This window comes from Echeneis naucrates, chromosome 21 (genome assembly GCF_900963305.1).
Source record: "Echeneis naucrates chromosome 21, fEcheNa1.1, whole genome shotgun sequence".
In the NCBI taxonomy this organism is placed as follows: Eukaryota; Metazoa; Chordata; class Actinopteri; order Carangiformes; family Echeneidae; genus Echeneis; species Echeneis naucrates.
Window position 1 is genome coordinate 19,376,087 of NC_042531.1, and position 25,335 is coordinate 19,401,421.

At 40.6% G+C, this 25,335-nt stretch overlaps 1 protein-coding gene across 2 annotated transcripts; it reads left to right on the forward strand.

Annotated features, from left to right (window-relative positions):
- Window positions 1-477: 477 nt before the first annotated feature.
- On the forward strand, window positions 478-23,414 carry hibch (3-hydroxyisobutyryl-CoA hydrolase). Of its 2 annotated transcripts, none has more exons than XR_003842345.1 (14): window positions 478-605; window positions 749-791; window positions 915-1,046; window positions 1,926-2,010; window positions 2,080-2,160; window positions 2,281-2,333; window positions 9,881-9,959; window positions 16,655-16,800; window positions 17,308-17,394; window positions 17,469-17,527; window positions 17,947-18,028; window positions 18,989-19,167; window positions 19,255-19,288; window positions 20,726-20,833. XR_003842345.1 is itself a non-coding variant. In XM_029530023.1 (14 exons), the coding sequence occupies exons 1-14, from the start codon at window positions 574-576 to the stop codon at window positions 20,839-20,841; spliced, it is 1,149 nt and encodes a 382-aa protein (XP_029385883.1). In that variant the 5' UTR covers window positions 478-573; the 3' UTR covers window positions 20,842-23,414. The 2 variants fall into 2 exon arrangements, 1 of the variants encoding a protein (XP_029385883.1); XM_029530023.1 differs by having other exon boundaries at window positions 19,048-19,167; window positions 20,726-23,414.
- Window positions 23,415-25,335: the final 1,921 nt, after the last annotated feature.

A 25,335-nucleotide genomic window follows, 5' to 3' on the forward strand; every position in this document is an offset into this window, starting at 1 on the left:
CATTTGATTGATGTGGTGAATAAACGAAAAGGAAACACAACATGAACTTAACCACTCTCTTAAATGTCCTGTTTCATTACAGTACTTAATAAAATTGGAGTATAAAATCATTTATACATGTTGTGGGTGATTGAGACAAATCTAATGAAAATATGTTGGGTTGCAATATGTCATATTTAATAATAAGCTCATCTGATTATTTTTGTTGAGTTGGTAAAAAGTAATACAAATTAAAAGTGCTTATGCGGAAATGACCAGCCGTTGATTGATCACTCTGTTTTACTTCAACACGCGCCAAACTCTCTTTGCTGTTTCTATAGTGCCACCTGCTGACAAAAATATGAAGTCCGCTGAGTGTGCGCCATGTTTAGTAGGGAGGCGCCACTGCAGCACAAACACAACTAGGTCTTCTTCGGTGGTGTCTACACCTCCTTGCGGAATCAATACCGACCAATCAGAGGTCGTACGTTTTGTCTTCCAGGAAGTAAACGAAAAAAAAAAAAAAAACAACTTTAGGGCAGACAAGAAACAGCAAACTGTGGCCGGTGTGCAAGAACCAGGCCACAAATAATAATGTTCTTCGCGGCTTTGACGTCCACATACAGGTGAGTGCTAAGGGACGCCGTTTATTGTCGAGTTCTGTGGGATATTTTTCCTAAATATGGATGTCATTGTAACAGTAAAGGTGGTTGAAGTGCTGAAATGCGAATAGTCTCGGTCATGAATGTCCCCTGTCTCTGTCTTCCAGGCTGAGGACCCTGTGCAGGCTGCAGCGAATCCAGGCCCACATGGTGCGAAAACCCTCAACCCCTCATTTTTACAACAACATAGTTTTCAGAGGGCGGGCTCCACCTCTTCACGTAATCCAGGGCTGCTGTGGTGATGTTTGTTCTGCTTGTTCTGTTTTACATCAGATGTCCAGCCAGGTGGAACCAGAGGTCCTCCTGGAGAAAATGGGCAGAGCTGGTGTGATCACCATGAACAGACCCAAAGTTCTGAATGCCCTCACCATGAACATGATCCAGCAGATATACCGGCAGCTCAAGGTGTGTGAACAGTGTGGTTCAACTCGGGACAGCTGTCAAGGACTGGAGTGTGTCAAGTGCCATTTGTTGCAGAACCTTATGTTGTGTTACTGCTCGTGAATGGCTGCTTGTATCTCAGCCACTGTAGATAGGATATTGTCTTAGTATTCTTTGTAATAAGAATCTTCCTCCTTGTTTAAATCTGGTGCCTGCTTTATCTATAGTGAAACTTGACTGCTAGCAGTTCACTTGGAGTGTAAGGGGCAGCCCAGCAGTATATTGGTTAGCACTATTCACGGCAAAATGATAATGCATACGATTCCCGGGTTTTCTGGGGCCTTTCTGTTTGGAGCTTGCATGTTATTCCTGTGCCTCCATGGATTTCCTCCCACAGACCAACCCAGACCGATCCAGAAACAGATAAGCAGTAGATAGTGAGTGAGTTATCAAGAATTTGATACTTAATGAACAAGCTGAACTGAATTTTCCCTCATACAGTAACAATGTACCTTTGTGGGAACAATACGCGTGGTTGGTGTAACTGTATACCGAAACACACACAAAGATCAGAAAGAATTTAAATCAATGTCATCAAAACATCTCATCCATCTAATAAGGAGTTTTTTAAGGACACAACTGATACAACAGACCACAGTCTCCCAATGAGAAAAGCACTGAAGATGCAAGGAAGTAGTATTGTATTACATTGTTATGATGTAATTATAATTTTATCATGAGGGTCTCAATATTAATTAACTTGCTTTGAATCTGCTGCTTTGTTTGCTGCTGCTGCTTTAAAATCGTATAAAAACATGTTTTTCCTCACAATTTGCTAATTGGCTGCGAATATGTTTGTTTGTTTTGGGTTTTTTTTGTTTGTTTGTTTGTTTTTTTTTCCAGCAATGGGAAAATGACAGTGAGACTGACATTGTTATAATCCGAGGTGCAGGTGATAAAGCCTTCTGCGCTGGTGGAGATATCAGAGGTAAACTGCACCAGGCTCATGTACCATATCATCACACACATGTTGCCTGAATATGATTTTTGCTTCCAGTGATCACAGAGGCAGGAAAGGTCGGTGACCCATTGGCACAGGAATTTTTCCGTGAGGAATATATTCTCAACAATGCCATAGGTATGATCAAATATATCAGTCTGTCAATTAGTTTTTCTGTTAACATTCATTCAGCTACAGTTGCAGCTGTCACATTTCCCAACAATCAGTCTGTTGATAGATTTTATTCCACTTTTTAAGGAACATGCCGGAAGCCATACATTGCCCTCATTGATGGCATTACAATGGGAGGGGTAAGTATCATATTTATATCGAATTTCAAGTAGAACAAGTGTTCCCAGCATTTAAATCAAATCAAATCAGATTTATTTGTATAGTGCGAAATCATAACAAAGTTGCATCAAAGCACTTTATATAGAGAGCAGGTCTAGACCAAATTTTTCATAAAATGATTTAAAGAAACCCAACAGATCCCCCAATGAGCAAGCACTTGGCAACAGTGGCAGGGAAAAACTTCCTTTAAGAGGCAGAAACCTCGGGCAGAACGAGGCTCAAAGGGGGGCCGGCCATCTGCCTCGACAGGTTGAGTTGAGAGAGAGAGAGAGGTGCTCAGTCCTTCCCCCAGCAGCCTAGGCCTGTAGCAGCATAGCTAAAGAGTAGAGGACTTTAACTTTTTAACTATAAGCTCTGTCATACGGGAAGGTTTTAAGCCCGGTCTTGAAAATTACTAAAGAGTCCGCCCCCCGGACCGATACTGGAAGTTGGTTCCATAGAAGAGGAGCCTGATAACTGAACGATCTGCCTCCAGATTTACTCTTGGAGACTCTAGGAACCACAAGTAAACCTCCATCTAGAGAGCAGAGAGGCCTACTAGAACAGTAAGGCACTATGAGCTCTCTGAGATATGATGGAGCTTGGCCATTAAGAGCTTTATATGTTAACAGAAGGATTTTAAATTCTACTCTATATTTGACTGGCAACCAATGAAGAGCAGCTAACACAGGAGAGATGTGATCTCTTTTCCTAGTTCCTGTTAATATTCATATATTTACAAACCTGAGGCCCACTTTTAGGCCCACATCCAATCCTGTAATATTTAACGTCAAATTCAGAACTGAACTGAAGACAGGGAAGCCCAGTTTGCTGAATTTGCTAACCTGCCAACCATTGGAACACTCCAGCTCTTGTCATGGACATGATAGTTTAGGACACAATCAGACTGAGATAACAAGCAACTACTCAAAATTGTCTTGCCAGAAATAAAATAAAACTTACAATACCCTCTCAGCCCACCAGTGAGCCCTGGTCCACAGGTTGGAAAACTCTTTTAATAAGGTGTGGTATAAAATCTTACCCATAGGTGTCAGTAGAGAGCTATTTTGCCCTGCTGCCAGAGGAAAGGCTGTCTGACTGAATGAAATATCAATCAGCAAAGCATAGTTCCTGCCACTGTTTCTTCCTTCCAGGTTTCAGTGCCGTTGAAATTTGAATTGAAACCTTTGACCCACAATAACTGTGTTGACTGGTAAGAAGACAAAGCCCGTGTACTCCTCTGTTGTGACCTTGATGGTGATTTTACTCTTGATGTGTCATGGGGTCACTCACAGCCCCCAGTGTCTGCTGGGTCATTGCTCATCATGTCTCTATGTGTGTCTCCCTGCGGTGTGGAGATATGTGAGGATATAACAAAAGCTAACATCACTCCCTGACTAGAAAACATTACAGTAATGATACTCTTCCTTTATTCTCCTACTCTGAGTATTTCTTCTGCAGTTTATGAGATCAGCTGTAAAGTTTCTTTTTGTCATATGATTAAAAAAAGACCAAAGAGATTTAAATAATAGGTTTCAGGTTCAGTTCATTCAAATGGAAGGAATAGTATGGAAGGAGCAGGAGATGAGCAGCTAGAGCGCAGAAAATTCCCTAACCCTAACCCTAAACCTAACCGTAAAGTCTTGCTGTGAGGCAAAAGTGCTAACTACTGCATCACCATACGACCCTACAATCAAATATACTCAATTGAGTTTTTATTTAGACAAGCCCATATAAAAGAGCTAGACTCTGTCCTTGGGTGGACTTTCTTGGGCTTGCCTGTATCAAGGTGTCAAAGTTTATAAAAAAAATGCATATGCTATCCCACAGGACAAAAAAATATTCCTAAAAAATACCTTTTGCTCTGAGTGTATTCTCAGTGTGGTCAATATTTCACACTGGGAATTTCACGGGGGAAGAAATCAGATACTGTGAAGAAAGACTTTTTTTTTGTTTTCTTGTTTTTGCTGTATTTAGCCAAAACGATAATGGCACCCTCACTTACCACTCTGCTTTCCAAGACAGACAGAAGCTGTAATTTATTTGTCAGAACAAAACCTAAAAGACAATGTAAGGATGTGAGAGACAGCTGAGCGCTTGGTTCTGCCTTATAAGTGGCTTGTGTTCATTATCCCAGCAAAACATCTACAACATCTACACATCTAAAGCTGCCAAGCTTTTTTGAATTATTTGTGATTCTTGGGGAACTTTTTTTTTTAATTCTTATTTCTGCACTTTTATGGCTCTGGGATCACAAAGATTTGAAGAGTCTACCTCTAATATCAGTCATGTTTGCACAGAGACACTAATGTTGGCACAAACCCTCCTCAGGGTGGTTGCTGTTTAATGTGTGTAGTGGCTTAAAAAAGACTCGATCTATATAAGGAAAAGTCTTGGAGGCATAAGGGTTTGTTCCCAGATCTGCTCTGAGCTCAAGGGCAGAACTCCCACATTGAAGTATTCCTGCCCTATTGATAACAAATCAACAGGGAATAAAAACACAACATCAGCAAGTCAGTGTGTCTGATTCTCTCTTACATCACGGGGTCTCATCTCACGCATATCCGTCATTGCTGTCCAAGTTTAAAATCCCTGGGTTTATGGTCTGGGATTGCTGAAGTGTTATTAATCCATGTCTGCTGTGCTTTGCGTTTGAGCAGACACCATGTCTGTCTTTCTTTTCAGCATTTTTGAGTTTGGTCTCCAGATTTCAAACATTTACAGAGTGCAGAATGGCTGCTGCCCAGTTGAAGGATATATTCCCAAAATTGTATGTCTGCAATCTCTTTGTCTTGGAGAACAGCAGTGAGAGCCAGAGAGGAGCTCTGGGCACATTTTGATCCTTGCATGAAGGAATCTGTTTTGAAGGTGAACACTTAGTGCAAGAGTGATGTGGAAGGAGGACTGAACGCACATGTTGTTAATTTTCAAACAGATGTCTCTTTCTTTTCAAATGTTTATAGCTGTTATCTGTCATTTGTGTCTCTTCACACCAACTGAAAGGCATCAGCATTTTCACATGCTTTTCCACTCTGATGCTGCTATTTGTTCCTTATCCTGAGGTGGAGCACAGGAGAGAGGTAGAGTCATGAAACTTCTCTGTGTCTTTTTAATAGACCATGTCTGCACTATTGAATCAATATGTGTTTTCTAAAAAAAAAATTGTAAGATATCCTAAGGATGGTTTTATGAACTGCTCCGGATTCCCAGTCAGTGTAAACTCTGCTTCCTGGGTTGTAAATTTTGTAGTCTATTGTGTTTGTAAGCACAAGCTATAAACATGCTCCTCTATATACTTTCACATTCTCATTGTTTACAGCAGGATCTTGGGACATGTTCTTATATGGTGCTTGCTGGTACCACACCAGCACATCAGTGTTCCTCTACTTTTATGGTGAAACTCGGCTAATGTGATTTTTAAATGGCCGCTCGTTCGTTTGGGAGCACCCAGATATCATTACAAAAAGACTGTTTCTGTTTTTTTTTTCTTACTCAAAAACTCCTCCTTTCCCGCTTTTTTCTGTTGTATCTCTCCAGTAGAGAAGATAGCTTCTGTAGCATATGTAGTTAATTTTCGTCTATTTCAAGTCCACAAAATTTTACATGACTCATGTGAGATCTAATAATACATGAGGACAAGTGGAAACAAGATGTTTTGCTGTTACCTTACTCAAAGGAACAGCGGGTCAAAAACATGAAGCTAATAACAGTTGTCATGCTGACATTCTTTTATAGAAGCATATTTCTGTACCCAGCATCACTGGGAAACATGATAATCTGGATCCTGCAGAGGTCATTTTGAAGTGCAGACATTACAGCTTTGGTCAGCGTTGCAATGTCGAATGATGACTCATGACTGCGCACCACTAGACAATGAAGCAGCCATTACAACTTTTTATTGTTTACAATGTTTTTTGTTTTTTCTGCTGTGTGCCAAAATATCTGTTAAATAGCTATTATCTGCTGTCAAAACACATTTGCTACTGATATTTGCATTCATGCTGTTGGCTTGGCATTGGGTCGACCCGTCTGGGCCACTGTAGTTAACGCTTTGCTAATGAGTAAAATCACCAGACAACTTGGCTAGTTTGTGGGTGAAAAATAGAGATGAACAATTTCACTTTATGCAGCCGCAGATAGTTGACTAAGTTGGAAACAAAGGGAAAGGAGATGTTGAGAGATGAGCACTCCCAATTATTTATATGTATTTTATGTATAAAAAAAACTTTATGCATAGTGCGCATGACAGTGTTTGTTGAAAATCACACTTGTCAGTGATGACAAAAAGTAATGATTCAACCAAAGAGGTTTTTGTTCCGGGAGCAGTAGGTGAGAGAAGCCAATGATTTTAGACATTTAATTAAATAATAAAAATGTCATTATTATATCAAATTTGTTATTTGAGAAATACAGACTTGAAAACAATAAAAGACCCCAAAAAAAATGTAGACTCAGAGCTTGTCCCTAGGTAATGACTCAAATGATTAAAAGTTGTGATGTTCTGTTTCTATTCTGCACACCTCACTTTCTCTTAAGCAAATTGAACCCAGTGACACATTGTAAACTGGCAGAAGTTACAATCTTACTTTCGTGCTCCTATTTGTTTGTTGGGATGTCTTTTTCAGGAGCTCGATTCCTCTTGGCAGAGGTCTGTCTAATCTGCAGGGATTCAGGATTTTTAATCCTGTGTTCATTTGTCAGACAGCTTTAAAGTGAACTCCGCAGCTGTCCAACACTCTCTGGACTCATACTTGTCTTTTTTCCTCTTTGTTGAGAGTAACGTCAAGGTGCTTTGTTGAAATGTAACCTTCGTTAATTGATGTTTGGCAGTGATTTGGCACATGGCATCTCTTACGTTTGTGTACAGTATCCAATATGATACACCCTTTCATTCATTTCTAGGAGCCAAAATTTGCACATAATCAACATTTAATATTAGTAGTCTATCTCTAAGAATGTAGATTAACATGTATTAATCACTTTTTAATACCAGTGTGTGAACTGATTGGAACTTAAGGAGGACAGTTGTCTTATGTTAAGGTTTTTTCCACTCCTCTACACCATCAACAGTGAAAGGCCTAGACTAAAGTTAATTGACAAATGGAGTCCACTATGTCAACATTCAGTGTCTCCTGGCACAAACCCAAACACCATCTGTCACATTTTTTTTTTTTTTTTTTTTTTTTTTAATGTTCTATTGCTTGGCTAGTGATGGACAGACAAGTATGAGCTGTGTCCCAGTTCAGGGGTTGCATCCTTTGGTGGATGTGGTCTACCAAGATGTGGCCTTTCATAGATGTAATACACCTCAAATGCCAAACACAACTGAGCTCTGGTCCACAGAGGGTTTATGCATTCCTTTGCCTGGCTCACATGGCAACATATAGTGTACCGAACATGCCAAAAATTTACCCAACTAACAGAAAGTGGAATTTGGTGGATTTGGTTATATTTATTGCAAAGCCCCATAGGTTGTTGTCGACTACCAACCCTGTTTAGTATGTAGCAGAGAGCAGCCTCACTGAGCCTGAGCTACCCAAAAAAATGGGAGTTAACTAATCTATCTACCGACCCAGACTAGCGTAAGTAAAGACGAGCCACATGGAGCCATCTGGCAACTCGTTTTAGCTCCTAGTGTGAGCACTGTTATTTTCTGTTTTCTACATTGAAGAACTTAGCATGTGAGTGAGTGAGATTTCAAGTTTTATTTCAACTTGCATAGTAAAGCCAAAGATGGTTTGTTTTTTTTTGTTTTTTTTTTTTTTTTACTTAATTGAGCTGTTTGAATGTGAAGTTGAAAATGTTTACAGTATTTTCTACATGCCGCACGTAAATTCATCATTATTTTATTTTTTTTTTTTTTCCTACCTAGGTAACTAACCCAGGTATGTTTTTATTTCAAAAGAACCATCCTTTGTTCAGAGAATTGTGTGTTTAATGTTTTCCCTGTTTAATGTTTTCAATTTCACAATAAATGGAAAACAAGATCACTTTTTTTTTTTTCCTGTACCGAAAATGAGATTTCAAAACCGAGGTACATACCGAACAGTGACTTTAGCACACCATTACACCCCTACAACATATACATCTTTCTTTCACTAGGAGCAGTTGAACTGAGTTGAAACACAACACTTGCACATAGAAGTTTAAACCCAAGGCAGCGGTTTGCTGCCATGCTGTTTTTCTCACTGGCTCACAGTATGTCCTGCATTGCCTTAGTTGCTTGGGAAGAAGGGTGTATTTCTCAGCCACATATGAAGGAAACTTTGAAATGAGACAGGCTAATCTTACCCCATGACGTCATCAGTCCTCAAATGTAGGCTCACAAGGATGCTCCCCTGAAAGGGATAGAACTATAATTTCAAATGCACTTTATCATCAAACTATACAACTGTTTAGGCCCATGCCTAAGAACTGTGTAGTTCACTGAACACTCACTGGCGTCATCAAAACAAGGGTTTCCTGAATATGGCAAAAAAAAAAACAAAACATTAAAGTGAAGCCTTATTTGCTTAAAATTTATAACTAGATAATTGCTAGAGCTAGATTTAGTTGGCTGGTAACAGACATTTAAGTCTAGCTGAAATCTGTTGATTATTCTTTTTTACTATTATTCAAAGCCAAGTGATTTTATCCATTCGTAATTTTTATTATTGAAAACCTAGTCTACAAAGCAACAGATACAAAGTTGATAGCATCCACTTTTAGCTTGAGAAATAATGTAAGCACTCATCTCATCTTTCCATTTGACTATTGGTCAGACTGTAGCTTCAATTTAAACTTGAGATAATTGATTGGGGTTTTTATTATTGTTGGGTTTTTTTTTTTCTTTTCTTTTTTTCTCATGTTTCTAGACAATGCCACCTTGACCCGAACTATATCTAAGCCATTAAAAAGAAATTAATCCCCCCTAGGCTTTACCTGTTGACCTCCCACAGCCATTAATCTTCACTTGCCAATGACCCACTGGATTTTCCTCTGACCTGACCAGTAAATGACCCGACTTCTGGACAAAGTTAGGCGTTTAACCACAAGGGACTGCCTTCAGGCTGAGTGATTTCTTAACTAAGCAGTGACACTGAAGGTCAGTGGGATACTGTGAGAGATTTCATATTATTGGTCACATCAGCTCCACAATGTTTTATCTTTATATCTCCAGCTCTGGACCTTATACGTCTGTGTTTCTTAAAGTTTCCTCACAAAACAAAATACTTTGTTTTAATGTTTTCTTTGTTCTAATTGATTATAGGTCATTACTGAACTACATGCTCAATCACCTGTGAAACAGTCTAACACAGCTGTTTGTGCAAATACACTGCTGCAGTAATTAGGTATATGCAAAGGGATGTTGTTTCCATAGTAACCTCACAGTTGACACAGATTTCATACTGTTCATCCTCTGTGCTTAATGTCTTTGCGCCAGTGCTGTTCATTAGCCTTCATCTCTCTCTGTTTGGAGAGTAGAGGGCTAACAAACAATCACAAACACACGTCCATATATTGTTGACCTGTTCTCTTCCACCTGCAGGGCGTGGGTGTGTCAGTTCATGGACGTTTCCGAGTGGCCACAGAGAAGACGACGTTTGCCATGCCAGAGACTGCCATCGGTAAGACTGTCTTCCTCTCTGTAGGGAACGGGGGAGGGGACACTGGTCGGTCTATAGCAGTGTTTTTGGGTTTGTTTCCTATGGATGTTTCTCATTTCACTTGTGTTCAGCACAATATATGAGAGGATAAATAACCTTATCTTGATAATGAAAACAAACGATTATGTCCAAAAATGACCAAAAACTTAGCTAGGTAAAAAAAAAAAAACAAGTAACTACAGCCATACAAGCAGCTCTGTGAAGTTTTATTTGTCAAGGAAACCATATAGTTTAGGCCCAAAATGCTGGTTGGATACTCAGTCGGGTTGAAATAAATCTCAAAACTGGACAAAACTAAGGGCAGCGATTGATCGATCAGCATCCCCATAAAATACAGAAGTAGCAGTGGCTCTTGTCATAAAGTGCAAATGTATGTTCAAAGAAGGTCTCCAGAGCAGCTTTGGAACGGGAACTGATCCCATGTTTGACCAGATATTGATTTCTCATTTCCCAAGATGCATAGCTCCTAAGTTTGCTCTTGACAGCTCCTCCTCACACCTTAAACAGGAGATAAGATATGATCCAATATCAGTGTTACTTGATGTGGATAAATGGATGTGATTTGTCTGCTGCAGTTGTTATGTGACATAGCTCATCTTGAAACATTTGTAAAACATTAAAATACATTAACATTATAGCTTTCATTTTTCAGATTTTATCATTTAATATTAAAGACAAAATAATAGTGAAATAGTGGCCGCAGACCTGAAAGCTTTCATTGCCTTTCATTGTGCGGCTTAATAATGGGACTTTGCTAGCCACGATGTTGCCAATTTGCTGACATTTGGGAAATGTTACATTGTTCAGTGGCCTCAGCTTCTTTGTGAGCAAATCCTTCCTGTCGGTGTGTCAGACTTCATGAATTAGTGTCACTGATGAATTTTTGTGGGGTCTTATGATATTATGATTGTGTTTTCTTATTGTTTTGAAGGTGTTACTGTCCGGAAAGCATGCCATAGCAAAAAAAAAAAAACTTAAAAAACCCCCAAACCTTAACTATATATATACAGACTGTAGTATAAGCAGTATACACTCTCTACTGCTTCATAAAAAAATTATGTAAGAAAACATTATTCTAATGATTATACCACATCATGAGTATTGGTGCCTATAAAAGAGAATTGTACGTCTGCTTTTCCAGCATTGTAAGCCAGAGTTTGCTCTTCAGCTAATTGAGTCCTGTAGACAGATGGCCTTCTCCTGAGGCGCTGAGGAGATTAGTAACAAATCTCCAGCAACTAACAAATTACAGCTGACATTACCGTATAAACTAGTCTGTTCTCACTTTGCCAATGGCTTATCTCAACTCTCAAACTACAGATGAATGTTTATATGAAATGGCTGCAGAAACTTAGTGTTCATGACAGTGGGCTTTCAGAGTCACTGACCACCATGTATGTTGTCAATGGATTGTGAGCTGGTCCTGAAACATACACCATGTCAAAAGGATTCGCTCCCCTGCCTTGATTCGCATATGAATTTAGGTGGCATCCCATTCTTAATCCACAGGGTTTATTATGATGTCGGTCCACCCTTTGCAGCTGTAACAGCTTCAACTCTTCTGGGATGGCTTTCCACAAGGTTTAGGAGTGTGTTGGGAATTTTCGACCATTCTTCCAGAAGCGCATTTGTGAGGTCACACACTGATGTTGGATGAGAAGGCCTGGCTCTGAGTCTCTGCTCTAATTCATCCTGAACATGTTCTGTTGGGTTGAGGTCAGTCAAGTTCATCCACACCAAACTCTCTCATCCATGGACCTTGCTTTGTGCGCTGGTGTGCAGTGTTGGGAAAAGAAGGGGCCATTCCCAAAGTGTTCCCACAAAGTTGGGAGCATGGAATTGTCCAATACCTTATGGTATGCCACCATACCATACCATATGATATCTGATGAGCCACTCCTGACGCACCCCTGGTGCACAGGTGTTATATTTCAGTTGGATAAATGAGCATTTTTGGTTGATAGTTTTTCCGTAGCTTTAGTTCATATTACTGACCCACTGACTCCCTCATACTCTCAGACTTCCAATGACTCCCACAAAACATGCACACACAAACACACGCATTATATAGTATATTATATATAGTATGTAGTATACATAGTTTATATTGTAGTTTCTGGGCTCCATTATACATTTTCAGCTGATGTGCAGAGCCGTGGTGCTGTGACTGAGGTCATGGGTTCATGTTGTAAGTGGACAGGAAATGGTTGCAACAGAGAGAAACGGGGCTGAGGCCCTTGTCAATGTGGTCAACTCTTGTTTGTCGGATTTTTCTTAAAGACAAGGTCACAACAAAGAGGGAGGAAATGGGATGATAATTTAATTGCACAGAATGAAGACTGACTGTATGAGGGGATTGATTTGCTGCATTTGTGTGTCAGGGTGTGTCTGTCAGTGTTAATTCTTGTATCCGTGTGCAGCTGTGTGGCTCAGTATTTGTTGATGAAGTAGCACATTTAGATATACATTCTGTTAAGTGTCCCTATTGATGTGAGTGGGTCCTGGTGTCTTTTAAACTCCCCAGTCACTTTGGCCAGAGGGCAGTAAATCTTGGATAACACTCCAGTGTGACCGTTGTCGTCATAACATATTATCATTATTGTTGTTACTAAAGGCTCTTGACAGGCCTCTGCACTGTCATTATCAGCATATCCTCCCTGCAATCAGAAAGTTGGACTTTGCACTGCGCCACTTTGTTTAGAGAGCAGCAGCTGCTTCAAGGGCCCTACATGCTTATTTTAGCCCTGAATCCTGGAGGGGAATTCACTCAGTAACCTCTCCAGTTTGCTGTTTACTGTAACTCAAAGCAAAAAGAGGGATTTGTGTGATCCACTGAAATATGCTGAGAGGCATGGCACACCCTATAAATATTTGACAGAAAGTCTGACCAACTCCGCTGCTAAAAACATGAAGAACTATTGATTTCTCACTTGATATCAGACGTGTCTCCCCAGAACTATATGTGCATATATACAGAGCAGTTGACTGACATGATGAAGTATAATTATCCAGAAGTGAAAACACTTGTGTGGGTGTGCAGGGCCTTGTTTTAAAGAAAGCTTTTTGTTTTTGATCCACAGAAGCTTCCACTGATTTGTCTATGCATCTCCTAACCCTAACCCTAACACCAGGGGAGGCACAAACTGTGAAATCCCTCTGTGATTATATCACAGCTGTGTACATGCTTAAAATGTATGCTATGTGTGCTAATGGAGTTTGCCAGGTGGCTAGTTTGACATTTACTTTGAAGCTGTAAATAGCAACTCATTTTAAACTCCCAATCCCTCAATAAAATGCATGCTTATGGGTATGTTTATTTACATTAAATCGTTTAAGAGCAGATGCCACACAGCACCTCCTAATTGACGAAGAAGCAGCATATATGAGATGCAGACATTAGAGGAGTAAGTGATGGCCTGTAACAGAGCTGTAGCAGCAAGGGGGATTGAACATGTTGTATCAGGATGTATCCGGTAAGGTTCAACCAGATGTTTCATCTATATTATAGATATGATAGGAAAGTTTAATGTGAGAGCTGCTCCCTCTGTCAAGGTGTCCTCAGGCTCAAACAGTACTAGGTGATTCAAGGGCATGTTCTCCTTTTTTTTGTCAGTCTTTGTAGGAGGCAAGCCAGTGAGGCTTCTAAGCTTGTTGCTGTGTTACCTGCTCCCACTGGCTGGATTGCGTGCCAGCACAGTTGTGGGTGGAACTTTGTGCATAGTGTGTGTATGTGTGAGTAACAAACTCCCAGCAAAGTGAATCAGTGAAATGATAATGAAGCGCTTGGCCGTCTGCACCCTCCACAGGCCAAGCCATGACGAGAACTGCAGATCTTTGGGAACATGGCTCTTCTGATTGGTCAATCACAGGAACATCTGTGAACTGATAAATTAAACAGAGCTGTTATTAAGCATCATCATTATTGCCATTACTCAAACTTGTCATTCAAGTCAGAATTACTGCTGGGGATAAGAACCTTAAGTTTGATCTCTCTCAACACCCTGTTTAAACCATAGCGATCTCTAAAATCACTAATTTTGACTGGTTATACTTTGCAGCATAGCCAGAGAGTTTGCTTTGCAGGTTCTACCAAGACCTCTGACTATTATATCCAAAAGTACCTTTGACAACCAAGGTTTCAAAGGGGTCTTCAAATGCAGCGCTAATAGTATACAATCAAAAAGAAACACTGTGATGCAATTTTTATTGCTCCAGGAATCAGGATTAAAATAGGGAAAATGAGATTGACCGGTGTCCGCCTGCAGGAGCACCGCAGGGGCTCCCGGGTGGGGCTCTTTAGTCGGTAGGGGACTTCTGGCTCCTCTGGGGGATGGAAGGGTAGGGTTCGAGGTGTGTGAGGTCAGTGGTGGATGTGGACGGCGCGGTGGTGGTGTGGGGGTGTTGAGGGGCGTGGGGCCCTCCTGCCCTGCTCTGGTGTGCGCTTGCTTGGGCAGTCCGGTTGTGCTCGCCATCGTCTGCCAGCACCACTGGCGTCACTTCGCATGTCCATCTTTCCACATCTTCTCTGTCCTTTATTCCCCATGCCCTCCCTGCCACACAAAGGTCATTTCACTCAATAAAGATCAACAAACTAGCTTCCAGTGAGGGTTGGTGATGGTCACATACACGCACTGACATAATAAAATATTTAGCCGCAAGACTATAACTGCATCAATCTCACATAACGTTGAGACTCTGTGGTGTTAAACTGAGAACAAATGCAGACAAAAAAAACTGAAAATATTATGTAGTGTATTCAAATCATCACATAGAAATAACTTGGGTAACATTTCGAGTTTGTCAAATGGTCAGTTATTGATGTTTATGGTAGATTTACTGCCTAATTTTCATGTCTCTGAGCATCACTGGTTAAAAATTGAGTTTATTCCTTACTCGTCTCTGGATTTGATCATGTTCATCAGGGCTTCCACTGCCCTTTAGAGGGGCCCTGGAAATGATTTATTAATGGGCCTCCTTCCACCACTCCCCCACCATTTCCAGCAGCACTTTGCTATATAGCAATACCTCTGAAGTGACTGGGCCTAAAACAAGTGGGTGAGCCTATAATGAGGAGGCACAACGGCGTAGTGGTTAGTACTGTCGCCCCACAATAAGAAGGTTGTGGGTTCGGTTTCCAGAGTTTGCATGCTCTCCCCGTATCTGCGTGGGTTTCCTCCGGGTACTCCGGTTTCCTCCCACCATCCAAAGACATGCATGTATAGGTTAAGTGGCAACGTTAAATTGACCGTAGGTGTGAACGTGAGTGTGAGTGGTTGTTTGTCTCTGTTTGTCTTTGTGTGTTGGCCCTGTGATGGACTGGCGACCTGTACAGGGTGTACCCCACCCCTCCCCCAATGTGAGCTGGGATTGGCTCCAGCAGCCCCGCAACCAGGAAACGGAAAAAGCGCATGAAGATGAGTGAGTGAGTTTCACAACAGGAGTGACGATTGACATTGAATTAACATCTTTGCTTGTTAACAAATATTCTGAATAAATGACTTGATATTTGAATGAATTGATATTTTTCCATTTGTACACAAGGCCTCAAATATCTTATTCTTCTGTATTATAAAGCTCCAAAGACTGTTCTAAACATGAATCAGCCATATTGGTTCACTGGGTGATATGTCCCTGCATTATCACGCACTACAGTAACTGCAGGATCAGGCTGTATTAGGAAATATATATATATTTGTGGCCTGTTTTAAAGATTTGTGTCTTTGAAAGCCAAAGGCATTGGACACGAGTGCCACAGACAGACTAGGGAAGTTGACAAACCCGTGCAGTGTTAGTTTGGGTTTTTAAATGGGATTTGTTTGGTTTTTTTTCTTGCTTGTTTTAGTGTCAGGCATGCATTTGTTTTCTTCATTTGATGCTTTTCCTTTTTCCCAGTACTAAACTGATTATCTTTGTCTTTAGGACCGTTGGTCCGACAAAACATGTTCAAAAGTGCTGTCTGAATGTGGTAGATTGTAAATGTATATTTTTTATAGCAAAATGATTAAATGACTTTACGAGAAAAATTATTTACAGATTAATGAATTCTCAATACAGTGCAATACCATGAAAATAACCATTACCTGCAGAATGGCACTTCCCATTTAGCACTCATTCCTCTCTCCCACGGACATACAAACACCCTCATGCCCTCCCTCATGTGTTAATGTTAACCCCTTCTGTGGCAGGATTATCAGATTTAACCCAGTCCTGCAAGCTTTGTGAACAACAGCCATAATCTGATGCATTTATGATATTACATTTTCAGCCCTAAATCAGGTCAACCCTTCTAATCCCTCTCTCCCGTCCACTTCCCCCTTCTCATCTAATGCCGTGCTACCAAAGCTGTGACCAATGGAATCTCATTTCCTGTCAGAAATTTATAGAGACAGCGTTCATAATACAAATGAATTGTGTACAGGTTGCGGCTTTTGTTTGTCAGTTATGAATCATTTCTTTTCTCAGTGGTTGTACATAATCATCTGTATGAAAATCACCTCTGAGGCAGTCAGCAAATCAGGAGAAAGGATCTGAGCCTCTCTGATTGGCTGTTTTCTGAGTGAGCCAATAAAAATATAGTAGATCTCAAGTAAGCACTCATGTATGATCAAGCTGGACATATGTGTTTAAATGTGTAATTTGTTGTTTCATTTTGACAGGGCTTTTCCCTGATGTAGGCGGTGGCTATTTTCTGCCGAGGCTCCGGGGGAAATTGGGTCTGTTTCTGGCCATGACAGGCTTTCGCCTCAAGGGACGTGATGTGCAGAGGGCTGGAATTGCCACTCACTTTGTAGAGTCTAAGAAGGTACATTGCTCTCTGATGCCTTGCTTACAGTTCATTTAAGACCATATACAGTTCAAGTGTGAGTGATTTTGGTGCTGTAGGGATGAGTGCATAACGAAGTCGGGGGGGGGGGGGTTAGCTGGATGCTGAGTCACTGGGTGCCAACATGCACAGCCCGGTCCACAGGCAGGTTGTGTTTGTTTTGTTGTTCGGGTGACGTCAAAACAGTGGGTGGCACAGTTTGTTTGTTTAAGTCTGTGACCTTGAGTTTCAGGACGAACAGTGAGGGGCGGGGTTATTTATAGTTCACTTGGACAGTTTTTACAGCCAAATTAGACAAAAAAAGAAAAGTCAGATAAATGCCAAAAGCTACATTGCACTTCAGCTAAGAATAACAGTTTTAAAACTTTCCCTGCAAAACTTTGTGCCATTTGATTACTTTTTTAAAAATGTATTATTGTTAGCTCAGCCATAAATAGGCTATGTACAACATTTACTATGGCCTCTGTTCATCTCTTGTTTCAACAGATCCCAGACCTGGAGAAGGAGCTGGTGGATTTGAAATTTCCCTCTGCTGAAGACATCACAAAAGTGCTAGACACCTACCAAGCCAAGGTTAGACATCAAGGTTCCCCTCACAAACCTGTTTACCAGTATCTGTGCTGACTGTACCTGATCTCTGTCCACAGAGTGGGCTGGATTCTGAGAAACCTTTTGTCTTGGACAAGCACATGTCTGATATAGACAGGTAGGCCCTGAATCTCCTTGAATGGTCAACAGGTTGTTGAAAAGATTAAAACTTCTAATATGTTAACCTGTAGCCTTCAGTCCCAGACAGATTTGCTCCCACTGAGGGTCTTCTAAAGCAGCTAAGTCGGATCTTAAATCTGCCACAGACTAATTTTTAGCCAGTGCTCTCACCAATATCACCTACTTTAAACCTAAATTGCAATATAATTATTTTATTTTAAACAATTGCTCTGCACTTATATTGTATATCACCATATTTAGGTTGGACTGTATTGAGATATTACATATTGGAAAATGAAGATGAGGTGAGGTGTTGAAAACTACAGCATCAGGGGAGATTGTGTCTTTGAAAATAACTACCCCTGTAGACACTTAAACTGCTGGTAAATTGAGGTGTTAATGTTTCCTTCCTTTAAGGCTGTTTAGCTCCAGTAGTGTGGAAGGAATAATGCAGAACCTGAAGGCAGATGGCTCAGAGTTTGCTAAGAAACAGGCAGAGGTATGTTCCTGTTCTTTAACTGCAGCTTCATCACAGTCACTCAAACAACTTTTTGTCTGATATTGACAGGTAGGGCCACAATCAATCTGAAAGGTGTGCCAGAACAGCAGCTTATTACTTGAATGATGGCACAAAAAAACTGGGGCCAGAGTTGTATTATTCTCCATATAGAACAAATCTAACACTAGGACAGAGGTTTGATGATGTTTTTGGTCAGCATATGGACACATCCATTGTGGTTGCTGGAGGACTGCTATACCTCTGCAGACATGATCACAGATCACATGACTCCCACTGACAGAGCTAGGCAGAGTAGGGAATTATTAGGCTTTGGCAGTATATGTTAGTAATTAGTAGTTACCTCAGCCTAAGCACTTAATGGGGTTAGTATTAGTCCTCTGCCTCGTTGTCTGAATCAAATCTCCCTGGAGCTTTCAGACCACAGCAGCTTCATTCGATAAAGTGGCTGTTTTCGTGGATAGACGGTGAATGTTTTCACCTCATGTACAGCAGGATGTTGCAGTGAGATCAAACCTGTGACTGTCAATATGAAATGGTGGTTGTATCTGATGATAGCACTCCTTCACTGACCCCACCCAGCTTCTTAATGTCCATTCTCTGATTGATCAAAGTTCACTCCAGGTTTTAAAACAGTGCACCAGCAGATATGTGTTAATTTGAGTTCATTAAGATTTAACATATTAATGTTAATATTATCATTTGTAACATGTGGTATATTGGTCATATTTAATAAAATGTTTAAACTTTTAAAGAAAAATATTCCAGTATCCTTTCACACCATGGAAATCAGCTCAGCCATTAAATATTTTTAATAAACCCACTTTCTCAGTTACTACAGCACCAGAGACTCACTGCCCTGCCTCCTCGTTTAAAAATGCAGGACCGTCTTTGTCCTCATTTACACATTACTTTGCTTCTTTGTTCCATGATATTTTGCAGCTTGTTCCTCTCAAGGCAAACTGGAAGTCTCAGTCTCTAAATCATGTCTCCTCCCTCAGACATTGTCTAAAATGTCTCCCACATCCCTGAAGATCACCTACAAGCAACAGCAGGCTGGTGCCTCTCTGAGCCTGCAGGATGTGCTGGTTATGGAGTATCGACTGACCCAGGCCTGCATGGTAAAAATGACTTACGATATAGATCATTTTCCACAGCACACATGTTTGAGTCTGTCATCTGATGGGATTCTTCCTGTTGTGTTGCAGAAGGGCTGTGACTTCTATGAGGGTGTAAGAGCTGGTAAGTCACTGCTAGAGCTGTAACAATTCCAAATGTCGCTACACAATTAATTGTCTCGGAAATAATTGTGATTAACAATATAATTGTCTCTTTCTGGCCAATTTTTAAAATACTTTTTTCATTATCCAAGTCCAATTAGTCATCACTATTTGGAAAACTATGTGTCAAAATAGTCATCACCGCTTCTTGACTTGCATTTTTTCCCAGCTGCATCTCCCTTGCCATTTTAGTTGATTAGAACATATATAAGGACAAGTGCCAACAACTAAGTTTAAATCATCATAATAATACTACTACAAATTTTATATATACACGACTCTGCTATGCCCAGCTGCTAGGAGGGGCCATCCACTGACACAGGGGCATTGATCTTTTTTTTTTTTTTTATTGTGCAAACTGTGATTTTTAGAGATGCTGTCTCAAATTGGTTGTGCTAGCATTTTTTTTTTTTTTTTTTTTTTACCGCAACCGTTTTCTCACATAGCTGGCAAAATCGTCTCTTCCAGATTTGCAGACTCTCCCCTCTGATTTGGCTTCAAACCAAAATAATCCCACAACGGAGAAGTTGTACTACGTTTAGAAACAATCTCCATCTTGTGTCTTGCTTTCCAAATTCAATGTCAAAATGATGCTGTAGCTGAAAGCAGGGTGACAGTGTAATGCCTCCCCAAATAACCGATCGTCCAATCATAATTTAGATGAAACCAGTTAGACTTGCAGACTCCTTACATTATGGCGGGACCAGCGGGACAGTGTCAAGCGATACTTTCTTTCTTACCAACACTAAACGAAAACTCCAATGAAAACCAAACGTGTACCAACATGTTTAATGTTATGGGCATTTCTCAATACCGCTTGTCACAAAACTATCCAATTCTCTTTGGATAGTTCATGTTAGAAAGTCGATTTGGCTTCGCAACTGTCAATCAATGCGCGTGAGGCGCCCTCCGATGGGACAGTTACTGTTCTGTCGCACTGCAGGATGCACACGGACACTGGAAACGTGTTTGATGGATACAAACAAAAGAGCAAAATCTCCGGAAAATAAATCCCACCCCCCAAAAAATTGCCTTAATTGCGGTTAAACAAAGAAACCACAATTACATTAAAAAAAAAAAATCACGGTTAGACAATTATGAAATTATTGTTGACGGCCTAGTCACTGCACCACATGGGAGACAGAGTTGGAATTGGGTGGATGCTGTATGTCAATTTCAATGATGAATCAGAGTATATTTGGATTAAACAACCTCAAAGAACAAAAGCGCAGACTATAAGTTTTGTGTCTCCAGAACAAAATATGTGTAGGGGTTAGATGCTTTTCGGCTTAATTCTTCTGATATTCCTGTTTACACACACGCTCTCAAAGATTTGTTTTGTCTCAACTCAACATCACTCTGTCACATCTCTCTATTGTGATCCCCTGTGTGTCTCCAGTTCTTGTTGACAAGGACCAGAATCCTGTCTGGAACCCGTCCAGACTGGAGGAGGTGTCTGACCAGAGAGTCGACCAGTGTTTCTTGTCACTGGGAGAGAAGGATCTGACTCTCTGAGGCCAACTCCCCCATCAGCCAGCAGCTGTTTCCCACATTCATACACAAACCACTAAGCCTTCTGTAAACGGACGCTTCCTGTCCCCACATCTCGGTATGGTCACTTGAGAGGACTGTGCTACTGAGAGTGGGCGTACATCAGTTATTCTGACTGTAAGAACATACTTAGGTCATATACTTTATGGCTTGATTCTTTGATATTAATATATAGGACTATTTCTGTTCCTCTAGTGACATTTCACAAGAATGCTTGGGCTGATACAGGCTGTTATACTGCATCTGATTCATACTCACAGACATCGAAAATAGTATTAGAGGAGGTAGCTATCTGATGCCCTGTGTGTCACACATAAGAAATGCTTACTGTGATCCTGCTCTGCAATGAAAGTAGTGTTGGTTTAGTTTTCTTTTTTTTTTTTTTTTTTACATAAGTTGTGTAGTGGTAACTCACAAATTCAACGAGGCGAGTAGCAGCAAGGACATGGGAAGAAACCAATGAGCTCACCGCTGAGTGCATTATTACATTTCCTGTGGGCGTTCTCTCTCGCTGTGACATGACTCAGTATCATCTGTGCTCTTGCACTGGTCACTTACTCTGTTTCCATGTAACTATTTTATTTCTTTTTTGTCATGGTCAAGAAACAATTCCAGCACAGGTAGACAGGAAGATGATCCAGTTTTTATATTATCCTTACTGGAGATGCTATAAAACATCGATTGAGCAGTCAAAATACACGTAGATGTAAAGATGTAGAGTGTTTTTATCACATGGATGTGTTCTGAGTGTATGCAATAGGAATTAAATCACCTCCCAAACATTAGTTTTCATTAGCTGCATTATTTATGAGACATTGAGACAAGAGTCAGATAAGGCAGTGGTAGTGGAGCAGATGGCAATAAACAGAGCTGATAATGTAATGTGAAATGTTGCATGTTATTGGTGAGTGAAGGAGACTTTGTATATCTTGCGTTTACAAGAACTTTGGTTACTCAGTCTTTTTTTATGACCTCCTAAAGTGCTCTTGTAAAACAAAGTGAACTTGTTTTTTATAGTGCTCACTAGTTACTAGCTGTTGCTAGGATTTTGAGTCCAGTGGATAAACATAGCCATTTCATTCATTGTTGGGAACCAAACCCCATTTTAACCCACAGCACTCCAAACTGGTCATAATCTGAATCCCTTTCATAGCGTTGGTCTGTTTGACTCTTCCCTTCCTGGTTCGTATTCACATCAATCCTACCTGTTGCAGTCTAAAGCTCCCTCAGTCTTTCACAGTGCTGCCATCAGAGCAGACAGGACGACCTCCACATGCTCCAGACAACGCCCCACCCATAAACACTGAGCCACAGATAAACCCTGACGCTTTATTGACCCTACTTCTTTAAACAAGCACCAGTTAACACTAAGTTTAATCTCTAGCTCTCTTTGTTTGTCATACTGCTGAACTCTCAAGCTGTTGTTCACTCTCATACAGGATTCTGCACATCCACATCCTGTTTGGCAGGTATTCCAGCGACAACAGAAGGCATAATTCTGATTTATTGGCATCAGTTTTTTACACTTCGGTTTGCAACTTTAAATGAATATTGTACTCAGGAAGACGCACAGTCACTCAATATATTTTTATGATGATAAAATCCACCAGCTGACATGTATCATCTCACACAGCAGCTTCTTCTAGGTTATTTTTCACAAATTTGGCGGCAGATAAATCACAGACAGGCTGCAGGGGGTTCTGTAGCCATTTATCAGGCCAGGTCAAGTCAGCTCATTGGGCTTCACTGCTGACTGCTGATTCTTCTACCCATCACTTTTGACTGTAGTGAAAAACACGAGGGACATAGTTTTACTGTAGAGGGTAGAGTAAGAACTCAGTCTTTGTATAATCACAGCTGAAGCTGAGATCATTTGCTTGTTTGGCTTCACCACTGAATATTTAATACAATCATTTGATCTGTTCAGTTTTTCAGGCACAAATATCAAATGTTGCATCAAGATTTCAATTGAGTAAATGGCAGTAAAGTAAGCATCCTTATGTTTTGGCGAAAACAGGTCACCCAGTTTTGTGGGACATCCAAATCAGGCATTTCTTCATTAAATTCTAGCATTTAATAATCAAAACTAACAAAAAGCAAAACATAAGTAGCTAAGGTCCTAATTGAACCTTTACCAAAAGGTCCCTCAACCAATCTGATATACACTTCAGGGACTCTGTTCCTGGTGACTAACAGCATATCACTTTATCCAAACACCTGCTAGTATTAAAACTTCCAAATGAAAGGAACTACAAATCAGTTTTCAGAAAGAAGTGTTTGGTCACTTTTCAGTCAGTGATGATCAGCTGGAAGACAGATGTTTAAGTGAGGACAGTTTTAAACTCTTTACAGTGTGGATACAGTTCACTTTTGGCTGAGTTAACCACAAGACCCAATCAGTGCCATGATTTCTAAACTGACCTTTGGTGAAATTCTAGACTGAGTTGATACCACATTTTGTAAAAAAAAAAAAAACACAAACAAAAAAAAAAAAAAACAGACTCACTGGTAATGCAACACTTCAAACAGTAAAGCCAGCATTAGCATTATGGCAACAACATTAATAGCTAGTAGTCTAACAAATTGATTGCCATCATCTGGTTTGGAGTCAATACTTAAATTAATTAATCGATTTAAATCAACATGGGCAGCACAGTGGCATAGTGGTTAGCGCTGTAGCCCCACAACAAGAAGGTCGGGGTTTGATACCCACACCTGCTCCCTTCCTGTGTGGAGTTGTTCTCATGTTTGCATGGGTTTCATCCGGGTTCTCCAGTCTAAAGACATACATGTTTAGGTTAACTGGTGACTCTACATTGTCCGTAGGTCTGAGTGTGAGTGGTTTTTGTTCTCTGTCTGTCTCTGTGTCTTGGCCCTGTGATGGACTGGTGACCTGTCCAGGGTGTACCCTGCCCTTGGCTAACATGAGCTAGGATTGGCTCCAGGACCCCCTGTGACCCAGAAACAGACAATATGAATGAATGAATTTAAATCAACATGTTAATTAAATTAAAGGGATACATTTTCTCTACACGCTGCTGTCAGTTCCTCTTTAAACTTCTGAAACCAGAGTTTTGAGTTGATGCCAACATTGGTGGGAATAGTCAAAACAAAGGACTCAGGATACATGGCACGGCGTGGAGAGAACGGTGTCGCATCTAATCTGTAATGTTTTCACCACATTTGAGAGAAGCCAGAGAATTACTGTCTGCACAGGTTAGTGCAAGTTGGATGCTCTTTGTTCACCTTTTCAGCAGTAGTTCTGAGGATTTCATAGCCTGGCAGACCAGAGCAAGTCTCTGATCGTCACACATTTCACACAAACAGCCTGTAGAGCTATGGCTTTAGCTTTCTGTCTGATCTTAAATGGCAGCACTTTATTGGTTAGATATACCAATAATTTAGGACAGAGACACTGATTTTATTAGAGAAGACCCAGATGGTTACAGTTATCTGTCATTATTATGGCTAATCATTTTGTATTGGCGTATTCTGACAGTTACTCGTTCCTCTTATTCTGGTTTGTCTCAACAGTTATTTTATAATGACTACACTATTCCAGGCTGTTAGCACTGCAAACAGTGTAAGTGTCCTCTGAGTTGTTCCTGTAACAATAGAATGTGAGTTTGGGGTAAATCCAGATGACATCTGCCAGAGGATCTATGTACAAATCTATAAGATTTGACTTCCAAGGCTCTAGCCCGTAGCCACAGTGTCCCTCTGTCCAGTAAACAAAGACCAAACCTTCAATACGTCCCTTCTGATGTAAATCGTACTGGGAAATCATTCACAGAGGCCTCCCTACCTGTGTTGGGCTCACCGTAACATTCATTAAGGACTTTGGCAGTTGCAGTCCTCTACTCCACATGCATCTATTCTGTCCCCTGGTATATGTTGTTGCACTATTTTATTATAAGGAACCCTGTAGTTAATAGATTCTAATAGATTAAATTGTCATTTTTCAGTTTGCATATTTGTGCTGTTGTCCTCTGTAGGGCAGATGGCAGTTAGACACTGTACAATGAAACAATGTTAACAAAAAAACTAGGCCTACAACATTTTAACCAAGACAGAAGTGTTGTGTTTTGTTTTTTTACTTTTCTACTTTTCCATGAACAAACCAAATCCTTTTTGAAAGGTCTTTGGTGAGTCCAGCAGGTCCCTCTGATCAAAGTCCTGTTGTCAAAGTTCCTCTCCTGTGATTCAAGTATATAGAATATAATGGAGTGCTGGAAACAGATCATTTGTTCACATCATTTCCTGGAACACGGAGCACCAGGTCTGCTGGATGGCTGTGGTGTAGGCTGCCCAATGGCAGCAGGATACACAGAGCTGAGAATGATGCTCCTTGCGTCAGCTCTGCCACAGGTTCTCCAGGGAGGCCAATACAGGTGAACTCGGTCCTGTAGAGACTTTTGTAGGACTAGAAAGAGTCGGACAGTTGGCTGGGTTTATAAC